Raw genomic sequence first — 23,949 nt, 5'->3', positions numbered from 1 at the left:
ATTACAGAAGCATTTAAAAATCGACATTTTGGCAGGGCACAAGTGGCTCACACCTGCAATCCTAGCTACTCAGAAGGCAGAGATCAGGAGGATCACAGTTCAAAGCCTGCCCAGGCAAATAGTTCACGAGACCCTATCAAGAAAAAACCATCACATAAAAGGGCTAGTGGAGTGGCTCAAACTGTAGGCCCTGAATTCAAGTCCCAGTACCACAAAAAAAAATCGACATTTTAAAAACAGCTTTATTGAAAGATAACTGACATCTTAAGAAAAACTACATATATTTAAAATGTACAATTTGATCAGTGTTACCTATATGTATACCCTTAAAGCATCCTATAATCAAGCTGACTGATGAGTATATATAATGTGGAACCTAGAAAAGTCAAACTCACAGAGTAAAATGATGGTTACCAGTGGTTGGGGAGATGTTGGTTAAAGAACACAAAATTTCAGTTAGGTAAAATAAAGTCAAGAGAGCTATTGTATAGCATGGTGACTATAGTTAATAGTAATGTATTATATACTTAAAAAATGCTGAGGATGGATTTTGTGCTCTCACCACAAATGAAATGTGAGGTAATATATACACTAGCTTGCTTTAGTCAGTCTATGTCTATGTATAAGTATGTACAATATAAAAATATTAGACAGGCATTGTGATGCATGGCTGTAATCCCAGCCCTTGGGAGGTGAGGAAAGAAGAATCATAAGTTCTAGATAGCCTGGTCTACATGGCAAGACCCTGTCTCAAAAAAATTTTTTGAGATTTTATTTTTTGGCATTGTCTTTAAAATCCAATGTACACAAAAAGGAAAAAAGATAAAACAAAATCCAATGAACATTGTCCACTCATAGGACATCTCAATTCAGACTAGCTGCATTTAGCTACCTATATCTAAAAACTAGTGAATAATTCAACGATATTTGCTATTCGAGGTGGTAAGGATTAATTTAAATTTGCTTAATTCTAATTAGAATCATTTTAATCATTCTAACTTAAATTTGTTTTAATTCTAATGACTCTAAAATAATACCTATTTCAGTAAACCAAAGACATGACGTAGTATAAGAAATAAAAAATACGGTGAGAAGGCAGCAGTATCTTCCCTTGGTACTAATTCATCCTTTTACTATTTGGGGCTTTAAACACAAGCCAACAACCAAATGAATTCTCCAAAACAAAATAAGAAAACTCCAGGTACATCATACTTCATCCAAATTGGTCAATTAGTTCTTTTTCTGATTCTCAGCTGAAGCTATAATGGAATCAAGAAAATTTCCTCAGGCTGGAGGTGTGGCTCAAGCAGTAAGCACTTGCCTAGTAAAGGTGAAGGCTAATTTCAAACTCAGTACTACCAAAACAGGAAAAAGAAAATTTCCTTTACATGTAATGATCAAGATAGATTAACAGCAATGGTTCTCAGCACTCTGAACTAAAAGTGACCGATCTTAAGAGAAATGCATGACATAGATCCGTAGGCTATCCCAGATAGGTACAATACAGTCCTTGTGGTAGTACACTCCTGATTCCTGGACTCCCAGGAGCAGGCCTACTTTGGTATCATGAAATATTCCAGTATCCCAATATATTATCCTCTTCACTTAAAATAGCTTGGGTTTCTCTCTCTTGCAATTAAGAATCTTAATCTTTGTATGTACATAATGGTAAGAAACATGAGTCAAAGATTTTGGGGAGAGTGTATTAGTACTTGAGATTTCTAAGCATTACTAACCCACTGCTGCAACAATAAGTACAGTCTTCCCTCATTTCAAACCTGGGTTTAGGCTTTGCTTGTATACCAAAGGGAATTTGCCTGTAAATGTTCTCTAGATTGTGAGTTTCACCTGGACTGGGGCTGTATCTTTCCAGCTCACTCTGATGTAGTCCAGCATCTGCCACACACCTTATTTGGATAAATAAATGTGTATTTCTTGTCACTATGATCAAAGACTGATCTTCCACACCAAAAAAATAGACATAATGAAAACAACTGCTCTGCTACTCAGAAGACCTGGACTCAGTACAAGCGAAATGGAAAATAACTTTTTTATTCCAACTTTACCCTTTAGGAATGCATCATTTCTTGAGCACATGTATTACTTCACATTTTGCGATTCAAATAAACAGTAACAACCATAGTACAATCTTTCTCAGCAAATATATAGGTATTTCTTATTTGAATTCTATAAATAGTACTTTTTTTAAAAAGTAAAATCTGTGGCACGGATGTGCTATTCAGATCTCCCTTGAAGGACTTGCTGCACAGTTGCAAGGAATATAGATAGACAGCCTCTGGCGTAAGCTTGTTAGGGTTCACTCAGCATTAGTCAAGACCATGCAAATGTTGAGGTGGCCCCAGCCAAAGACCTGACAATGTCCTTTATGATGGCTCTAACTCTTTTCACTCACCACAAGACCCTGAGTGGCTGCCTTGGAGCTCCCTGTTGGGCTTTATCAGTCAGCCTGCTTCTCCTGCCTAACTTCACTTCCTTCCTTTTCCTTTCACTGGAGTTAAGCTCCACAGAACACTGCACTTCTACCTACACTTCAGCATCCTCTCCCTAGAGAAGCTCACCCGTGACAAAAGCCAAAGGTGAGCTTGCTTCCAGTCCAGTCTATAAATTTACCCTATGACTCTGTTTATGTAAATAATGCTCAGCAACTTTCCCTTAGGTTGAGGCATTTTGGTTTCATGTCTCCTGAAACATTTCAAACCTAGTACACGTGTAATTTTGTTTCTTCACATAAACACTGCACTTTCCCCAATATTCTATTGACTGGAGATGCTTTATATATATACTGATAACATACTTTTAAATATTATTGATTTAAATATTCCTCATTGTATTAAGTAGATATGATCCACCGCCCCCCCCCCCCAAAAAAAAAAAAACCTTTAAATTTTGAAATAGAAAAACACCAAATCTGAACAGTACCACCTGGTGGTGCATAGCAGGATTGTCACCTACTCACTATGACGGCAGACCTTTCAGAGTCCTACCACCTGTGTTGGTTTCTGTCCCCCATTGTGAGCAAGGTTTTAAAATAAGACCAAATAACCAAAAAAAAAAATGTAATTAATATAAACTCAACCTTTAGAGTCGTCAGCAGGTACATACTAGTTGTTTCCCTTTCTCAGAGCTCTGGAGCACAGTGGTCCCTTCTCTGTGCCTGTTGTCACAATGTTGCATAGTATTCACTTACCTCCCTTATTTTTCCTTGTTGTCGTTAACAATATGACAGTTTATAACATTTTTAAGCTATTGATTATTGAATGTAAACTACTAGGGCAGAGTCTCTTATTCATGACAACATCCTCAGTCAGTGCTGCCCAGTATAAATATGTATTCAACACTTTGTGAAGAAACAGATGGATTTTTAATGAACAGCTGCAATTAGTCTACCCTTGGAATTTGAGGGGGTAGGGACTCACCTGAGAGAAAATTTTACCATAAACTTAAAGATCTTAGAATATGAATTGAGCCATTAGAGAAGCCAGCCAGGCAGAACTCAAAGGTGTGGCTAGAAGAAATGAGGGGAAAACTAGTAGGGTCCAGCAATGTTTCTTCACATGTTCAAAATGTCAACTAAAAAAGGAACACCCAACAGGAACTTTCATCTAGCACACTCACTGTTACAACTCTGACACAGAAATGTAGCCATGTTTGAATATTTGCATGTCACAAGACATCCCACTGTTATTTTGAGGTCTTAAAGATGAGCACAAAATGGGAGTGAATGATTTATAGACAAAAAGGTTAATACTACCAGTCAGTTAAAAAACAAATATAGAAGGTATTAATTAGAAAAATCATTTATTTCTGCTCCTTTCATACATCTTTATGGTTCAGGAACCAGTCCTACCACACACACGCACACTGAAAGGCAAAGCACCGTCGGTGAAGCTGACCAGCCATCCAGAGCTCTCAGCTCACAGGATCTTGCCTCTTGATTTAATTTCTGAAAATCAGAAATGTCACCTCCAAAACATGTTAAGGGGATTGTAAAAAATAATCACTTTATTCAATATCACAGCTTTAGAAGAGGAGTATATTTTCTTTAAGAAACAAAAAAACTATGAAGAAAATACCACTTAACATCATTGGTACATCAGCAAAGGTCAGCAGCAAAAAATACTGTGATAAACTTGACTGTGATACCAAGCCATTCGGGTCCAAACTCTGCTTCCTAGATTCTCACTCCATGCTTCCTTTACTGCTGCTCTTCATTCTTTCCACATTTCAGAGGGTTGCTACAGCCTTTGAAACTTCATGACAGGAGCAAATCCAGTATTCATTCATTTCTTCTCAAAAGGCACTCTAACCCATCAGATAGCCTCTGCAGAAATAAAATTTACAAACACAAAAAATGAGCAGGAGGCAGAATTTGAAAGTGTCCAAACAAATCTTATAAGAATCAAATGATAATCCCAAAATATATTGTGCTATTTCTATGGTTCTCAAGTCACATTTTGCCCCTCCTTTATACCAATAAATAGAATTCTATTACTCTTTTCCCTAACAGTATAAACTTACAAAGCAATATACTAAATAAAGCAGAATAAGAAAAAACAAGCAAAAAGAAAATACTATGTAAATGTTAAAAGGAGTCAGAATCAAGCCAGGCATAGTGGTGCTATCTGTAAGTCTAGCACTTGGGAGACTGAAACAGGAGCATCAAGAATTGGAGGACACCTAGGCTACATACACAGTAAGATCCTGTCTCAAAACAAGTCAGAATCAAATCTCTACTGGACTCTCAAAATTACAATAAAAAGCAAACCTTTTTTTTATGGAAACTGGTTTGGGTTTCTAAAAACCCTAATTTATTACCCTAGGAGACAGTGGGAATAAGAAGCTACTCATACCTGGGAGCTTTTGAGCCCTCAAGAAACATGTGTAGGCCAAGTACAGTGGCTCCAGCCTGTAATCCTAGCTACTTGGGAATCAGATGGGGGTATCACAGCTCAAGGCCAGCCCAGGCAAACTGTTTGCAAGACCCCATCTCAACCAATAGGTAGGCGAGGTGGTGTGTACCTGTCACCCCAGCTACTCAGGGAAGCACAAATAGGAGGATCACGGTCCAGACCAGCACAGGCATAAATGGAGACCCTATCTCAAAATTAATCAACACAAAAAGGGTTTGCTGAATGGCTCAAGCACAAGGGCCTAAGTTAACCCTCAGTACTGCAAAAAACATAAAATGAAAGAGGGAGCAGGGAGACAGAGTAAGTAGAAGCATCTGCCTCTATACCTCTATTCATTTAGGAAATGCCCAGAGTGCTCAGAGACCAGTAAGGTGCTTTAGCAGTACCTTTTGATAGACTCAAATTTCAAGATCAAATAAGAGATCCTCTTATTAAATGTACAAGTTAGACCCTAAAATCTTAAGTGAAAGGATTTAAGTTTGACGTTATAAAGTACCAAACTTTCATTTTGCAATGAACACTTGAGATCTATTAAGAATGAATCTGCAGGATAAGGAAAAAATATATACAAAATTTATGTGAGACTATCCGCACTAAGAAAGGATTTAACACTCTGTACTGATCCATGCCTCTAGAACCTTTCCTTTTGCCCCTGCCTCTGTCACTCACGGGGTAAGCCTGGGCAGCTTCAGTCTCATCTGCAAAATGGAGTTACTGCCCTGGGTGTTACCAATGATATACTTCTTATATAGTATATGTGTTCTCCTTGTAAAAAAGTTGCCTCTAACAGAATCTCAAGTTTCTTCCCCTGTATGGTTTGACTTAAACACTACTTTATCACCTGAAGCCTACCACATGACGTATTACAAAAGAACTGGCTTTTCCTCCCTTCTGGCTTCTGGACTTACTGACTCCCTGGAAGACTTAGCCTTACATGCAGACAATGCAACCTACCCAGAATTCATATACTCTTTTCCTTCTGCAGTATCAGCCAGCCAATCCACATTTTGAGTAGAGAACTTTCAGCTAATACAACTACCTTTACAACTCTTAATACAGCACAATACTCACTTTCCCCATCCCCTAAACTAAATAAAAAGAAAAACAAAAAGGCCCTTTTGGATATATACAGTGATTTGGAAGACATTACAGAAACTTGCTACTATGTCTGATGCTTCACAAAAAGGATACTTTGGACTAGAGGCATTGCTCAAGTGGTAGAGCACCTGCTTTGCAAGCATGATGCCCTGAGTTCAAACCCAGCACCGCAAAACAAACAAAAAACAAAAAGTATACTTTAAGAGCTTCCCAACATAGAGTCAATAAGACTTAAAGTGTCACTACTATGTGCACCACACAGAGAAAGGTACTGACCAGCTAGCTTAGGCCACTGAGGACTCTTTGGGATAGTTCCCCGCCACTGGCATATACCGAACGTGAACATGCACTTTGAACCTCATATTGTGGCATCCTGCCTTGAAGCAGTGTGAGATCTGTGCTCGTGTACTATCAATCCATGGATTATTGCCAACTTACATTTGGAAAGAAAAGTGTCAAAGTTGCCAAATTTACTTACAGCACTACCTTAAGAAAACATGAGGGCCATGAAGAAATACTATGTTATAAAGATGCCATGTTGGAACAAGTAAAACTATGGGTAAATACAATCAAAGTTAACCAAGAACTCAAGGCACCTGCATATCCATGTTTATTGCGGCACTATTCACAATAGCCAAGTTATGGAAACAGCCAAGATGCCCCAGCACTGACGAATGGATTAAGAAAATGTGGTATCTATACACAATGGAATTTTATGCAGCCATGAAGAAGAACGAAATGTTATCATTCGCTGGTAAATGGATGGAATTGGAGAACATCATTCTGAGTGAGGTTAGCCTGGCTCAAAAGACCAAAAATCGTATGTTCTCCCTCATATGTGGACATTAGATCAAGGGCAAACACAACAAGGGGATTGGACTATGAGCACATGATAAAAGCGAGAGCACACAAGGGAGGGGTGAGGATAGGTAAGACACCTAAAAAACTAGCTAGCATTTGTTGCCCTTAATGCAGAGAAACTAAAGCAGATACCTTAAAGCAACTGAGGCCAATAGGAAAAGGGAAACAGGTACTAGAGAAAAGGTTAGATCAAAAAGAATTAACCTAGAAGGTAACACCCACGCACAGGAAATCAATGTGAGTCAATGCCCTGTATAGCTATCCTTATCTCAACCAGCAAAACCCCTTGTTCCTTCCTATTATTGCTTATACTCTCTCTACAACAAAATTAGAGATAAGGGCAAAATAGTTTCTGCTGGGTATTGAGGGGGGGAGCAGGAGGGGGTGGAGTGGGTGGTAAGGGAGGGGGTGGGGGCAGGGGGGAGAAATGAACCAAGCCTTGTATGCACATATGAATAATAAAAGAAAAATGAAAAAAAAAAAAAAAAAAAAAAAACTATGGGTAGAAGACACCAAAGATGGATCTTCTGTTTAACCTCTACATTAAGGCACCCATTCTTTCCATAATCATTGAATCCCTTCTATATATTAAGGTGGGCACTGTTCTAGGCTAGCACTGATAGAAATTTCTCAAAATAGTATGACAGGGGGGAATTCCAAGACGGCGGCTAGAGGTAGGAAGCAGAAAGCGACCCTCCTATAGTGAAATCTTGGAGAGACGCTGGAGACACACTTTGCAGGCATAATCACTGAGAAAAGGCATAACTTTGACCCCTCCACACCTCCAGCCGGCGCAGAGAATCTCCACTTCATGTTAAACGGAGAAACCAGGAGGGCCGCCGGGCCGCCAGTGGCTGGCGCCCATACGGCTTGGGAAGACGCGGACCAGGTGAGCTTCGCGGTACCGTGGTTCCCCCACAGACAAGCCTGGGCCAGAGCAGCAACAGCCCCCTGGACAGACTGACCTCCACCCGGGGAAAAAAAGAGAAACTGAGTACTAAGCAATAAGAACAGTTAAGACACGCTGGAAAGAGGGTGGGGTACCCTGAGCGCTTAAGATTGGGGGAAGGGAATCCTTCCCGGGACTGTAAATAAACAAGCCAGGTGGGCTGGAGAGGCTCTGGCGGGAGCGGGGCGCGCCCAGCAACCAGGAGCGGGGACGCTTGTGAGAGGAGGGAAGACCCACTTCCCACGTGAACTGTAAATAAACACGCAGGCCTGACAACGCGGGGCAGTGTCACCTTTCCCAGTGCTTGGAAAGGGGAAAGCCTGTGGCAAAGGCCCCCGCACAGGAGAACTCTGAGCAAACAAAGCCTGTGGGACCAGGTGAGTGCTAAGCTCACCCCAGAGATCTGCATAAATAACGCCGCCAGCTACAGGCTGAGAGCAGCAGGCAGGCAAGCCACAGTTGCAGATACCACTCTCAGAACTGTCTCCAGACGCTTTTTTTTCTTTTTCTCCCTACCTTTGATGAGAGAACAACCGAATTACACCTGCAAGCCGAAAAACTTACTGAAACTGTATTGCTTTTGAACTGGGGACACTTGGTGGGGCTGTGTGTGTGTGTGTGTGTGTGTGTGTGTGTGTGTGTGTGTTATCTTTGATTTTCAATCCTCTCTCTGTCACTCTGTCTGTTCAGCTTACTGTCGATTAGTACACTAACACTCCCTGTTTATACCTTTGAAACTCTCTTGTCTGATACCTTGTTCTGCTTTCTCCCTCTTGTCTGTATATTTGTTTTCCCCTTTTCTTTAACTTCTTGCTTTCCATCTCAGCTCACTCTTCCATTCTAAATATTACCATTGTTATTATTACAAGCTAGAAAATACTTAATTACACACAGTACAGGGACAGTAACAACACCAAGGACAATGACGGGAAGACAGAAAAAACAGGGAAACCAGTTTCCCCACAGCAAAAAATTAGTACAGGAACCAGAGGGGAATGAAGAGAACAGAAACTCAGATCCAGACTCCAACAAAATGAAGATAAACTATGCCAAAGGACCCAATGAAGCCCACAAGAATAATTTAAAAGAAGACATACTACAAGTACTCAATGAGAATTTTATAGAGATGATACTGGATAGGGTCAACCAAAATGTACAGAAGACACTCAAGAAATTCCAAGACAATAAAAATAGAGAATTTGAAAAAGCAAAAGAAGAAATAAAGGAAATCATAGAAGCACTGTATAAACACCAAAATGAAAGAGAGAACACAATGAATAAATGGATAAATGAACTCAGGACAAAAATAGACAACAATAAAGAAGAAAACTGCCAGGATATGGAAAACCTCAGAAAAAAGAACAAAACAGAACTGCAAAACAAAAACGGAAGGCCAATCCAGCAGAATAGAACAAACAGAAGACAGAATCTCAGAACTTGAAGATGAAATGGTAATTAAAGGAAAAACCGAAGAACTATTAATTAAACAACTCAAGACCTGTGAAAAGAAAATGCAAGAACTCACTGACTCCATCAAAAGACCAAACTTGAGAATCATGGGCATCGAAGAAGGAGAAGAGGTGCAAGCGAAGGGAATGCGTAATATATTCAACAAAATAACAGAAAATTTCCCAAATCTAGAGAAAGATATTCCCATACAAATGCAAGAGGCCTCCAGGACACCAAACAGACCAGATCAAAATAGAACTACTCCACGACATATCATCATTAAAACAACAAGTTCAGAAACTAAGGAAAGAATATTGAAGGCTGTAAGAGAGAAAAAACAAGTAACATACAAAGGTAAACCCATCAAAATCACAGCAGACTTCTCAACAGAAACATTAAAAGCAAGAAGAGCGTGGGGTGAGATCTTCCGGGCACTGAATGAAAATAACTTCAACCCCAGGATACTCTACCCAGCAAAGCTATCATTCAAAATAGATGGAGCAATAAAAGTCTTCCATGATAAGCAGAAACTAAAACAATATGTGACCACAAAGCCACCATTACAAAAGATTCTGCAAGGGATCCTGCACACAGAAAGTGACACCCAACTTAACCATGAAAAGGCAGGCAGCACCAAACCACAGGATAAGAAAAAGCAAGACAGTAGAGAGTAACATCAAGTTAGGTACACACAATCAAACCTTCAAACAACTAAGACAACTAAATGGCAGGAATCACCACATACCTATCAGTACTAACGCTTAATGTTAATGGACTTAATTCACCCATCAAAAGACACCGTTTGACAAAATGGATTAAAAAAGAAAATCCAACAACTTGTTGCTTACAGGAGACTCATCTCACCGACAGAAATAAGCATATGCTTAGGATGAAAGGCGGGAAGATTTACCAAGCCAATGGCCCCCGAAAACAGGCAGGAGTAGCAATACTTATCTCTGACAAAGTAGACTTCAAACCTACATTGATCAAATGAGATAAAGAAGGACATTCCATACTAATAAAAGGGGAAACAGACCAAAAGGAAATAATAATCATCAATCTGTACGCACCCAATGTCAACGCACCCAATTTCATCAAACATACCCTGAAAGACCTAAAAGCATATATAAACGCCAACACAGTGGTTGTGGGAGACTTTAACACTCCATTATCATCAATAGATAGGTCATCCAAACAAAAACTCAATAAAGAAATCCAAGATCTAAAATATGCAATAGATCAAATGGACCTACTTGATGTCTACAGAACATTTCATCCAACCTCTACACAATATACATTCTTCTCAGCAGCCCATGGAACCTTCTCCAAAATAGATCATATCCTAGGGCACAAAGCAAGCCTCAGCAAATATAAGAAAATAGAAATAATACCGTGCATACTATCTGACCACAATGCAGTAAAAGTAGAACTCAACAACAAAAGTAAAGACAAAAAACATGCAAACAGCTGGAAACTAAATAACTCATTACTTAATGAAGAATGGATCATCGATGCAATAAAAGAGGAAATTAAAAAGTTCCTGGAAGTCAATGAAAATGAAAACACAACCTACCGGAACCTATGGGACACAGCTAAGGCAGTCTTGAGAGGAAAGTTTATAGCCATGAGTGCATATATTAAAAAGATTGGAAGATCCCAAATCAATGACCTAATGATACATCTCAAACTCCTAGAAAAACAAGAACAAGCAAATACCAAAACAAATAGAAGGAGAGAAATAATAAAAATAAGAGCTGAAATCAACGAAATAGAAACCAAAAAAACCATACAAAGAATTAATGAAACAAAAAGTTGGTTCTTTAAAAAATAAACAAGATCGATAGACCCCTGACAAACCTGACTAAAATGAGGAGAGAAAAAACCCAAATTAGTAGAATTAGGAATGCAAAAGGGGAGATAACAACAAACACCATGGAAGTCCAGGAAATCATCAGAGACTACTTTGAGAACCTATATTCAAATAAATTTGAAAATCTTAAAGAAATGGACAGATTTCTAGATACATATGATCATCCAAAACTGAACCAAGAGGAAATTAATCACCTGAATAGACCTATAACACAAAATGAAATTGAAGCAGCAATCAAGAGTCTCCCCAAAAAGAAAAGTCCAGGACCAGATGGATTCTCTGCTGAATTCTATCAGACCTTTAAAGAAGAACTGATACCAACCCTCCTTAAACTGTTCCACAAAATAGAAAGGGAAGGAAAACTGCCAAACACATTTTATGAAGCCAGTATTACACTTATCCCAAAACCAGGCAAAGACACCTCCAAAAAGGAGAACTATAGGCCAATCTCCTTAATGAACATTGATGCAAAAATCCTCAACAAAATAATGGCAAACCGAATTCAGCAACACATCAAAAAGATTATTCACCACGACCAAGTAGGCTTCATCCCAGGGATGCAGGGGTGGTTCAACATACGAAAATCAATAAACGTAATAAACCACATTAACAGAAGCAAAGACAAAAACCACTTGATCATCTCAATAGATGCAGAAAAAGCCTTTGATAAGATCCAACATCATTTCATGATAAAAGCTCTAAAAAAACTAGGAATAGAAGGAAAGTTCCTCAACATTATAAAAGCTATATATGACAAACCTACAGCCAGAAATATACTTAACGGAGAAAAATTAAAACCATTCCCTCTAAAATCAGGAACCAACAAGGATGCCCACTATCTCCACTCCTATTCAACATAGTACTGGAATTCCTAGCCAGAGCAATTAGGCAAGAAGAAGGAATAAAAGGAATACAAATAGTTAAGAAACTGTCAAAATATCCCTATTTGCAGACGACATGATCCTATACCTTAAAGACCCAAAAAACTCTACTCAGAAGCTTCTAGACATCATCAATAGCTATAGCAAGGTTAGCATTGCTAACAATGAGCAAATGGAAAAAGAATGTATGAAAACAATTCCATTTACAATAGCCTCAAACAAAATCAAATACCTAGGTGTAAACCTAACAAAAGATGTTAGACGTTAGAATAGCCATCATCAGCAACACCACCACCAACAGGTGTTGGCGAGGATGCAGGGAAAAAGGAACCCTCTTACACTGTTGGTGGGAATGTAGACTAGTACAACCACTCTGGAAAAAAATTTGGAGGCTACTTAAAAAGCTGGACATCGATCTACCATTTGATCCAGCAATACCACTCTTGGGGATATACCCAAAAGACTGTTACTCCAGAGGCACCTGCACATCCATGTTTATTGTGGCACTATTCACAATAGCCAAGTTATGGAAACAGCCAAGATGCCCCAGCACTGACGAATGGATTAAGAAAATGTGGTATCTATACACAATGGAATTTTATGCAGCCATGAAGAAGAACGAAATGTTATCATTCGCTGGTAAATGGATGGAATCGGAGAACATCATTCTGAGTGAGGTTAGCCTGGCTCAAAAAACCAAAAATCGTTATGTTCTCCCTCATATGTGGACATTAGATCAAGGGCAAACACAACAAGGGGATTGGACTATGAGCACATGATAAAAGCGAGAGCACACAAGGGAGGGGTGAGGATAGGTAAGACACCTAAAAAACTAGCTAGCATTTGTTGCCCTTAACGCAGAGAAACTAAAGCAGATACCTCAAAGCAACTGAGGCCAATAGGAAAAGGGGAACAGGTACTAGAGAAAAGGTTAGATCAAAAAGAACTAACCTAGAAGGTAACAGCCATGCACAGGAAATCAATGTGAGTCAATGCCCTGTATAGCTATCCTTATCTCAACCAGCAAAAACCCTTGTTCCTTCCTATTATTGCTTATACTCTCTCTACAACAAAATTAGAAATAAGGGCAAAATAGTTTCTGCTGGGTATTGGGGGAGGGGTGAGGGAGGGGGCGGAGTGGGTGGTAAGGGAGGGGGTGGGGGCAGGGGGGAGAAATGAACCAAGCCTTGTATGCACATATGAACAATAAAAGAAAAATGAAAAAAAAAATAGCATGACAGGCATTATTATATTTAATCCTTGCAACAATCCTAAAAAGGTGGGTATGAGGGCTGAAGCTGTAGCTCAATGGTAAAGTGACTGCCAGGAATGAGTAAGGCCCTGAGTTCAATCCCCAGCACTAAAAAAAAAGATACATAAAACATGTCTCCTCATAACTGTTCTGCTATCTTCCTACTTTCCTATCTTCTCCAATAATTCTAGAAACAGAAATCTCACTTTTTTTCTGTTTTGAAAAATCCAATTTGAAACACAGAATTTTTAGGATTCTGTTTATCTTTATAATAAAAACATTAATATTATGCTTGATAGCACATAAAAAACTTTTCATTTAATCTTGACAATAACTTTATGGGTACATTACTAAATTCATTTAACAGATTTGGAACCTGAGACTAAGAGTTCACAGAACTAATCCAATGTCTCAGAGCTAATAAATGGCAAGCCCAAAAATTCTCTACTCACTTTCTCTATTACCTATTGTCCTCAGCAGCTGTGCAAATGTTTTGTTTCATTAGTTTTCTCTCTCATTTGCTAAAGATGAACCTCGGATACAAGATTTTACTCACTGAGACAACTCATCTGACAGACTCTCTATCCTTAATTTTCTGGAATATAGCTCTAATTCTGGAAGCAAATGAAAGAGGCTCTCAAACATCTGAAAGGATGGTTACAAAATTAGCTCATTAAGCTTTTCTTAGTCCAGGACTGACATGAAAGGCAGCCCAAAGGGCCTGGGAAAGGCAGGGATAGAGAGAGAATGTTCAGTGGGTATGAGAGTACAGTTGATAGGAGAATAACTTCTAAGCTCCACTGCACAGCAGGGTAACTATGGGTGACAACAATTCATTGAATAGTTCAAAACAACTGGTAGAGAGGATTTGGAATATTCCCAGCATGAAGAAATAATATATGGCCTAGGCTCACAGTTATGCCAGTTACTCTAGTCTGACAATTACACACTGCATACATATATTGAAATGTCACCCTGTACCCCATAAGTATGTACAATTACTCTGCTTCCTTAAACTTTAAAATTTTATTTAAAAAGGCAATCAAATAGTATTGTGTATTTCCTCAAATTACAGAATAATCAGTTATCTGAGGAGGAGGAAAGGATAAAATTAAAATAGGTGTATCAGGTATACACTGATAACAAAGTGATAAATTACACTAAAAAAACTGAAAAGTATTACCAGATGCAATTATAAATGTAAAATGACCCTCAAGCAAGAAAGTACAATTATGCTTGTAGTACCTAGCAAATAACAGGCAGCATACTCTTACAGTCCTAGCTACTTAGGAGGCTGAGGCAAGAGCGTCACTTGAGCCAAGGAGTTCTTGAACAACAAAACAAGACTGTGGCTCAAAAACAGAAAAAGAAAAGGTATAAATGATAAATATTTCCCAAATATAAATATGAATGTTCAGGTGGCAATAAAACATTAACACTTTGGAAAGAAAATGTTTTAATACATTCTAAATGTATTAAACTTTAAATTATGTGGGAAAATCATGTATGTATCATATAATCCCCCAAATAATGTTGATTTAAGTATTACTACATTTTAATTTATGTTTCATTTCTCTCCTCCCTTGAAGACTGCATCTATTCTCTTAAATTGATCCCATGACCTTAGGATTTACTCAGGAGCTCCCAGCTTTTCTCATCAGGCTGAATAGACACTAGTCCAAATATTTTGCCAATCTGAATAAAGTAGGTCTTTTGTTCTCAGTTACAGTAGCTACTTAAGAGTAGTTTTATATACAGCTTTATAACAGACTTGAGTAAATTTAGGAACTATAACTACTTTCAACCAAACACCCAGCCTCATTTTAGGCCATCACACTGTAACACATCAAGATACTTTTTTATTTGTAAGATTCCAGCTGAGGGCTGGAGGCATGGCTCCATCATCAGAGCCCTAGCAAGCATGAAGCCCAAAATTCAAGCCTTAGTACCATCAAGAACAAAAAAGATTTGGGGCTGGAGGTGTAGCTCAGTGCAGAGCACTTGCTTGGGATGCATGTGACCCAGGGTTCAATCCCCAGTACTGCAAAAATAGATAAAACTTAAAAAAAATTTAGGATTCTACTTTTAGCTCAAAACTGTCTTAACTCTCTTCAACAAAATTAGAGATAAGGGCAAAATAGTTTCTGCCAGGTATTGAGGGGGTGGGGGAGAGAGGGAGGGAATAGAGTTGGTGGTAAGGGAGGGGGTGGGGGCAGGGGGGAGAAATGACCCAAGCATTGTATGCACATATGAATAATAAAACAATAAAAAAATTTTTTAAAAAAGGTAAAAAAATACATGGCAACTTAAAAAAAATCACTAATTGTACAATGAATGACATTGTAAATTGTCATAAAAATTTCTAAATGCTTACTGTCAATTTCTGTACTTATACTGTCACAGGTCAGCAATAAACAATAGTGGACTGATAAAAAAAAACTGTCTTAATAGTGGAAGCTAAAGACAGACTAATGACCATTATTTTTCAGATAAACCAATTACAAACTTGTACCTAAGTCTTCTACTCACTGTTTTAACATGTTTGTTTATCATGTTTGTTTGAGAACAAAAGGCAAAACCAGCTCCCTTCTGCTTGCTACATGCTTCCAAAGGTTTAGTCAGTTTCTGTTGTTAATTCTCAGTAGCCTCTTTATTTTCTTTGGGGGCCTCTAGGTTTCCTGCTCTGCTATGGGAAATCCTAGTCTCTTCCTACCAATGTAATTTACCAGGCTATGGATAATTATTTCCAATAGGGACAGAAGAAAGGAACAAAAAAGTCTTCATACAGTTAGCCAGGTCAGAATTGTTTCCCTGGCCAAAAATAAGAGCCACTGGCAGAGGAGCATGAAGGGGTCACAGGACCACACAAATATTCAGCTGACAAAGAATCATGTGTGCTCTTCCCTGCAGGGCTAAGTTGGGAATATATATGTCTATAGGATAAGTAGTTCTGATTTCTAAGAAAAGCCTGCCCATACTACTCCAGATATGTTACAGACAATGGACAGGTTAAGCTACAAGACAAACAAACTTAGAAAACTCAAACACACTATAAAATCAGTAGTTGACATTGTATGTTTAACAGTCCCTAAAAAAAAAAAAAAAAATACTAAGACTTCATCTTTCTGTTCTGCTTGCCCAAAGTTCTTGTAGTTAATAATGGATCCATAGGTGAAATCAACACATGAAAATGTAATCAGACTTGCCCACATTTCTAATTAGTGCCCTCAAATGGAATTATATGTTTCTACAAAACCAATTTATTTTTCTTTTAAAGATACTTTAATTTTTCTGGACTGGGGGCATGGCTCAAGGGGTACTACACACGTCTAGCAAACACAAGGCCTAGTTCAAATCCTAGTACCACCAAAACAAAAAGATATTTAAATTTTTCTAAGTTAAAATAATCTTTCAAATAAATGTTCTACATAAAATCTAATCCTTTCCCCAACTTTTAATGGGGCAGTAATTTATTTCCCATTCAGGACTTAATGGGTTTTCTTCATACAGGTTGAATATCTTTATCCAAAAAGCTTGGGACCAGAAGTGTTTAAGATTTCATATTTTTTTATTATTTGCATACACATAATGAACTATCTTAGGGATGGGACCAAAGTCTAAACACAAATTCATTCTTTTATATATACCTTACAAGCAAAACCTAGCAGTCATAATAATTCTGTGTATGAAATAAAGACTCACAGTGTGGAATTTCCAAATGTTGGTGATCAAAAAGTTCTGGATTTTGAATTTTGGGTCAGGGATACACAACCCATACCAACATTGAAAGAGCAATACCAAGTAATGGCTTGCAAATCTTCCTTACTATTAATTTTGTAATCTTATTTTATAGATTATCCAAAAGGCATTTCACAGGAAAAATAACTATCTCTTGTCAGTGATGCTGAGGCAAAGTAAATTTTCTCATGAATATTCACAGGGATAAAAGCCAAGAAGACTTATTGGTCTCAATTTTGTTACTAACTATAGTAATCTATGGCAAATCATAAATTTCTTTGATTCTTAAACTTTTTCATCTGTTTCAATGAGCATTAAATTTAATCTATGATTTTATGTTGTCCAAGTAATTATTTTACCAACTTCTAACAAGAGTTTAATTACTTATTATACAAAGTATTCGACTTACGGCAGTTTCATTCTCATGAATACTCTAGCCATGAAAAAACTCAACAGTACACAGACAAATCCAATGAATAGAAGAAGAAATCTATTGAGTTTTGGAATATTTGGTGCATTGGATCGGTCCAGGATTATGAATCCTAAACCTCCCATTGTAAACAGGAAGCTGGATGCAAGTCCTTCCATAATGTACTGTCCATTTACTCTGGAAAAGAAAAGAAAGACCATGCCAACACAAATGAACATTTTTAAAAAGGAAAATTTCCCCTTTACGCTGAAACATTTCTGTGCTAATCTTTTATTCTTACCCTTATAACCTTTTATTACATCTCTGGATATTCATCTGCTTATTCACTGAACAAAACTTACTGAGAGATGCATTATATAACAACCACTATTCCAGGTTCTAGGTATGAAACAGTGAACAAAACCAGACAAAAACTTTGCCTAGCTGCATCTGCCACCCCCAAAGCAAGAAAAAAAATCCATCTTTATGTAGCCTATTTTAAAAAGAAAGTCTTAAAATATCAACCAAGCAAACTGTCTAAATAAGATTAATACTAATTTTTAATTATTAGCTTAAAAGTGGGTAAACAGAAGAATAATGGTTCCAGGCAGATCCAGGTATAAATGTGAAACCCTATCTCAAAAAGACCAAAGCAAAAAGGTCTAGCAGTATGGGTAAAGTGGTAGAGTGTCTACCTAACAAGTGCAAGACCCTGTGTTCAAATCCCAGTACTGACAAAGTCGATCATCTTATGTGTATGAACCTGTTATACAAAATTTTTGCTTAGCTTTTAGAAGTTATGCTATTTAAATTTCTACTACCATTCTTGAGTTACTTTTAAACTGGTTAGAGATGCTTCTTGAAGTCTTATCATAATGATTAATAAATCTTGTTTCAAAGGGAAATAACTGTAAAGCAAGTGTTCTTAACTAAAGCCCCATGATCCCTACAAAGTCTCTAGCAAAATTATAAGCCTTTACATTATATGCAAATTTATGCATAAATACGAATCTGATTTTTCTAGGACTATACAGTTTTGAATTCTCAGAGTTCAGGAACCTCAAAAAGCAAATTTCTCTATTTAAGAGATGGTTAAAAATAGGCATTATAAAGAGGATATAGGATATATTTTCCATTAACTAATTGCTTTCACTGAAAACACAGTAAATAAGCCAGGTTCAAAGGGCTCCCTGTCATAAAGATCCCCCCTCAGGAAGCTCCTCCCCCAAAGAATCACAATAAATCTGTTCAGAAAATTCTCTGCATCAAGGGCATAGTGTAAATATAAACATATAGCTATGCTTGGGGAGATGCTTATCAAGTGAATGATGGAAAGCAGTAGGATAAACACTGCTCAGGTGACCTGAACTCACTGGAATGCTGTTTCAATGTGGAAATGGAATCATTTAAGGTCTCAAAAAATAATTTTTTTATTTAATGGAATAGTCTAGGGACCCACAATTTTTTTCTTAAATGCCATATTATAAACATCTTAAAGGGCTAGGAGTATGGTTCAGTGGTAGAGCATCTGCCTAGAATATGAGAGGCCCCAGCTTCAATCTCCAGCACCTAAATAAATAAATACATAATTTTAAAAAAGTAAATAATAACTTCTGCTTGTGGGCCATATGGTTTGTTACTTACTCAACTCACCTACTACAGGTGGACAGCAGCCAGTTAGCATATAAAGGGACACAACTAGTTCCAGCAGATATTTATTTGCAAAAAAAGAAAACAAAATGGCTAGTTTGCTGAACCCCAAAATAGTCTAAAACTTACTGTGAACTGGTGATACATCAATCACTGTGAAATAGGTTTTAACTTACCTTGTGCTTATTAGACAAGCATTCTACCACTTGAACCACACTCCCAATTTTTTTTTTTTTTTTTTGCTATAGTTATTTTTCAACTAGGTTCTGGCATTAGACCACAATCCTCCTACCTGTGCTTCCACATAGCTAGGATTACAAGCACGCACCACCATGTCTATCTTGTGTTTGGAGGTCGGCTCTTGTTTTTTGTGGTCCAGCGTGGCCTTGACCAGAGATCTGAGATCCTCCTGATCTCTGCCTGCCTACTAGCTGGTAGTGTAGGTGGGAGACACAGTGCCCGGCCTGAATTACTTTATTTTCTAATAAATTACTAATATACTTTTATTCTTGCTCTTGCTCCACCTTCTGCCACTTCAGAATTCCATGTTTTAAACCAAGTACTGTATAACCGCAGATAACCACACAAATTCCACTGCTTTCTTTTGTTTTTTTTGTTGAGACAGGGTCTTGCCATGTAGTCCAAGCTAACATTGAACTCACTATGTAGCCCAGGCCAGCCTCAAACCTGCCATCCTCTTGCCTCCACCTCCCAAGTGCTGGAATCACAGGCTTGCCTTAACAACCTTCTTTCCCACCACCAAGTCATTCAAAAAGTATCTTTACCTGTAGGCCAAGAAAGCTACTGGCCTCTGATGCCCATGTTCGTCAGTCATAGAGCCAACACTTGGCGGTTCAACAATAACATCATAAATTATTCCTAAATGGAAGACAACAATACAGATTAGATTGCATTTCTAAAAACAGAATTAGTTTTCACTGTCTCTACAGGTTCACTTACACTTAAATAGGACAACTTTGATTGTCTTATTGTAATCAAGTGAGGCCTAACAAATCCTAAGCTTTCCATAAACCACTCAGACATTCAACTCAATGTTTCAGAATGACTTCTGGGACAATATGATCCCTAAAAGAGGTATCAATTTTATAAAGGAAATTTATTCAATAATGCTTGCTAATACTGAAGAATGACCCCACATTAAGAGATTTAACATTAAAGGCTGGCTCTATTTTAGTTCACAAAAATGTTCCACATAGCCTTGCATTTGTTTCTGTAAATTAAGAGGCAGCTAAAAAAACTTTCTTGCTTAAATGTAAAACATTTTTAAAACACAACACCTGGTGACTGGAAGTACTAGAGATACCATCATTAATGGTAATGCCCGTGATTGTGTCACAGGGTCACCATGATCGTTAATATTAACATCTATCAACACCAACATGTTCCCAACTTCTACTGTCAACATCTACTCTACCTTCTCCACTGTTCTTAAACATCTTCATCACCAGCTTTTCTTAAGCATAGTAGGCCTGTCTCTCTCACCCCAGCCTGACAAAAATAAATGAGGAATTCCCTAACCTTCTCCCAATTCTACAAAACCTGCATTTACCCTCCCCATCTTCGTTCCAGCCATACTGAGTCCCTCTGATCAATGAGGGATCCCTTCTGAAATAATCGACTCCATTCCTTCTAGCCTTCTCAGAGACTTCATTCCTCTGGATCTCTCTTTTCCCTACATCAACCCTCCCTTGAGTTGAGACCCTCCTAACATCCTATTTCAAGCCTTCTTTTTTTAAAGGGAGTCAGACTTCTTTCTGGAAAGGATTAAACAAACTTGCCCTTCATCCACCAACTCACTCCAATTCACCTTCTGCCACCATTGGCAGTGCTCACTTTGGTTGCGAATGACCTCCATTCAATGGACACTTTTCAGCTATCATATTAGGAGGCTCCCCAGCAGCCCTCATTCCAGTAACCCCATTTCCCCATTTTCTGGAAAAATAACCTCATTTACAGCTTTTGTTGACACTTCGCCCCCATTTTCTTGTAACATCTCTAGCTGAGCCTCCTCTTCTACAAAACCACTAAATGTCAGTCTGTCGGAGTTTGATCCATGTACTTTTCTATATTCTCTCCCTAATTCAACTCTCAGGGCTTTCAATTCCATATATCACCCTCCATCCCCACTGCCACCCAACCTAGTACACTGTAAGTAAACTACAAAACCTGTACTTGTCTCTTGGCCCATCTTTGTCCATGCTTTTCCCTCTACATAGCAGACCCTTCCAACCCTTCAGATTGGGGCTTACATGACATTTCCTTAGGAACCACAGTCTAATCTAAGTGATCCTCTCACTCTCATTATTTTCACATAACTTCATATTCTTTTCCTTCACCGCATTTGTGACATTTGTAATAGAAAAAAAATATGATATTTAACATGTCTCAGCTATGACATCATGAGCTTCCGGAGGGCAGGAGCCCTAATCAACATATAAATTGTTTATTTACAAGCATACACTCACAGTTTTTGGGAAAGACTCCTTTCCAGTGGCCAAAAGGATTCCTTGTACAAGGTATCTCATGGCCTTGACCGCTAAAAGGTGTGCTTTCCACTTCCCCTGGTGTTGGGGCAGAGACATCTCCACCATTACAACCATCAACAAAGAAAAAGTGGCCAGAATGCAGCAGCCTTCTAACAAAAGCTCTGGTACTGAGGGAAGAGTTACAGGAAAGAGACTGGCAGATGAAGACTCTGAAGATTTCTTTTTAAAGCCACATGCATATTAAATTACATATATTCAATAGTTGCTACTAGGGCTGACAGAGTGGCTCAAGGGGTAGCATGCTGCCTAGCAAGCATGCAGCCCTTCGTTCAAATCCCAGTACCCGCGCTCCCCCCTCCCCCAAAAGTTGCCACTACTGTGTGGAGCAGATATTCATGCTAATGCAATATTATACAGTACCTTACCAACATAAGAATGTTTAAAATGTTAACGTATTTAGAAGAACTTAAGTTAATTGCCAGTCTTCTAGATCAAGGGTGAAGGATAAACTAAGAGATACCATGTAGAGTTAAACCCTCTCAGTTTCATATGTCTCCTTCTTCAGTGCCACTCAGTCTCACAAATGACGAAAATACGGCTATTCCCGTAAAAGTTGAATCACTTTTGTTAATCTGGAGAGCTTTAGTTTTATAATTTCCGAGTTAAATACGCCACTTTCCAAAATATAAAAGCAGTCCTGAGTAAATCTTGGAATCCTAGCTAGGATGGGTGGTGGCCCTAAGACTGCAGGGAGATGCCAGCTCACCAGCAGGCAAGGCAACGCCCCTCTGCAACTTTCTACTTGCAAGGATTGGAAGATAGAGATCACTGAAAAGCGTTCAACAGTAATGCCTTTTTCCTTCTCTGCCTCTGCCCTCTGACGTACCATGCCTTCTGCAAACCTCATCAGCAGTCTCAAACGTTTGATCAAAACCGTAGTTTCGGGAAATCCCATTCCTATTACTGTAGATCGGGCACAAGACCCTTAGGTCTCCAGACTCCAAGCACAGGGACAAAGAGAAGTTTAAAGTCCAACACCTTCTTTATCAACCATGGATCTAACATGCCTTTCCCAAGACCTCTGTCAAACAATGTATAAGTAACAAAAAGAGAAACAAGCTGGGTTTGAAAAACATTCAACTCGGATCTCTGGGATGAGAATCTAAAGAACGAGAACATGAGTGTTCCCGAGACGTAGGTCAGCGCATGAGGACTAACATGTGGGACCCCAGAACTCCCTTCTACCCCTTCAAAGATGGGAGCAAGAGATGCTCTCCCGGGCTGAGACAGCCGGACCGAGGCGCCCCGGAGCCGGTCAGCCCACCGCGCCTCCGCGCCCCTCCCGCCCCGGCAGCCCGTTACCTCCGGTGATGAGGAAATAGGACACCACCACCAGGGCGTACACCGTCATGGCCGACGGCATGTGCACCCAGGGCGGCTTCTTCAGCTTCAGATTGGGACATTCGAGCACCAAGAACGGTACTCGGTACAAACTCTCCATGTTGGTGTCGGCACAGCCAGCTCACGGGCCTCACGCCCCACACGCCACCCGGAAACAAGACCGCCCTCCCTACAGCCTGCGCATGCGTGAGGAACGGAACGGCAGGTCCGCCAAGCTCGGAAGTAGCGTTTACACTCGTTGAAAAAAAAAAGAAAGAAGTACTACGAAGGCTAAATGATGTGATTAAAAATAATGTATTTTTTAGTATTTTAAAACTTAAATTTGAATAGAGAGCTCAGTTTATTCTTAGTGGATAAATAAGGAAGTATGCACCTTCCAGGACCTGCGGGGCTTCAGACGTGGCCAAGCCAGAGAAGCGCAGCGATCTGATTCCCATTGAGCCCCGCCCGCTTGCTGACGCAGGGGATCTGCAAGCTGATTGGATGTCGGAAGCCTCAAGTTCACTGAGCTGTAGGATGAATGGGAACGTTTGGAAAGATCCGCCTTGTTGGCGGTCCTTTCCTCAAGAGCTTGAGAAGTCCCTAAATCGCTGAGCTTTTACATCTCGTTGTATGGAGAGAATAACAATAGTTTGAAATAATATGTTGTCTTTTTTTTTTTAATCGAGCTCAGATCTATCACAAATATCAACAGGACGTCCCCAAAAGGATGCCATGAAACTGATCCCTGACAAGAGCAAAATACTACCCTGAATAACTTGCTCTCTCTACTTTGCTCCTCTCTCAATCACCTGTGTGTTGGTAGATGGTAAAATCACTCAGGCCAAAAATCTTGAAATCATACTGATTTCTCTCCTGCTGCATCCAAAACATCAGCAGGTCTTTTTGGGTTGTACCATACTATCAAAATATCTCTATAATTTATCTGCTTTTCTCCATTCCACTGCTACTCC

General features: G+C 38.9%; 1 protein-coding gene across 1 annotated transcript; it reads right to left on the bottom strand.

Moving 5' to 3' along the window:
• Positions 1 to 3,802: 3,802 nt before the first annotated feature.
• Positions 3,803 to 23,162, bottom strand: Ostc (oligosaccharyltransferase complex non-catalytic subunit). Its single transcript, XM_020165105.2, has 4 exons — positions 22,958 to 23,162; positions 19,874 to 19,967; positions 17,439 to 17,636; positions 3,803 to 4,342 (listed from the first exon to the last, which is right to left on the bottom strand). The coding sequence occupies exons 1-4, from the start codon at positions 23,094 to 23,096 to the stop codon at positions 4,324 to 4,326; spliced, it is 450 nt and encodes a 149-aa protein (XP_020020694.2). The 5' UTR covers positions 23,097 to 23,162; the 3' UTR covers positions 3,803 to 4,323.
• Positions 23,163 to 23,949: the final 787 nt, after the last annotated feature.

Source organism: Castor canadensis, chromosome 9, assembly GCF_047511655.1.
Source record: "Castor canadensis chromosome 9, mCasCan1.hap1v2, whole genome shotgun sequence".
Lineage (NCBI taxonomy): Eukaryota > Metazoa > Chordata > Mammalia > Rodentia > Castoridae > Castor > Castor canadensis.
This window is presented reverse-complemented; position numbering and strand designations above follow the sequence as displayed.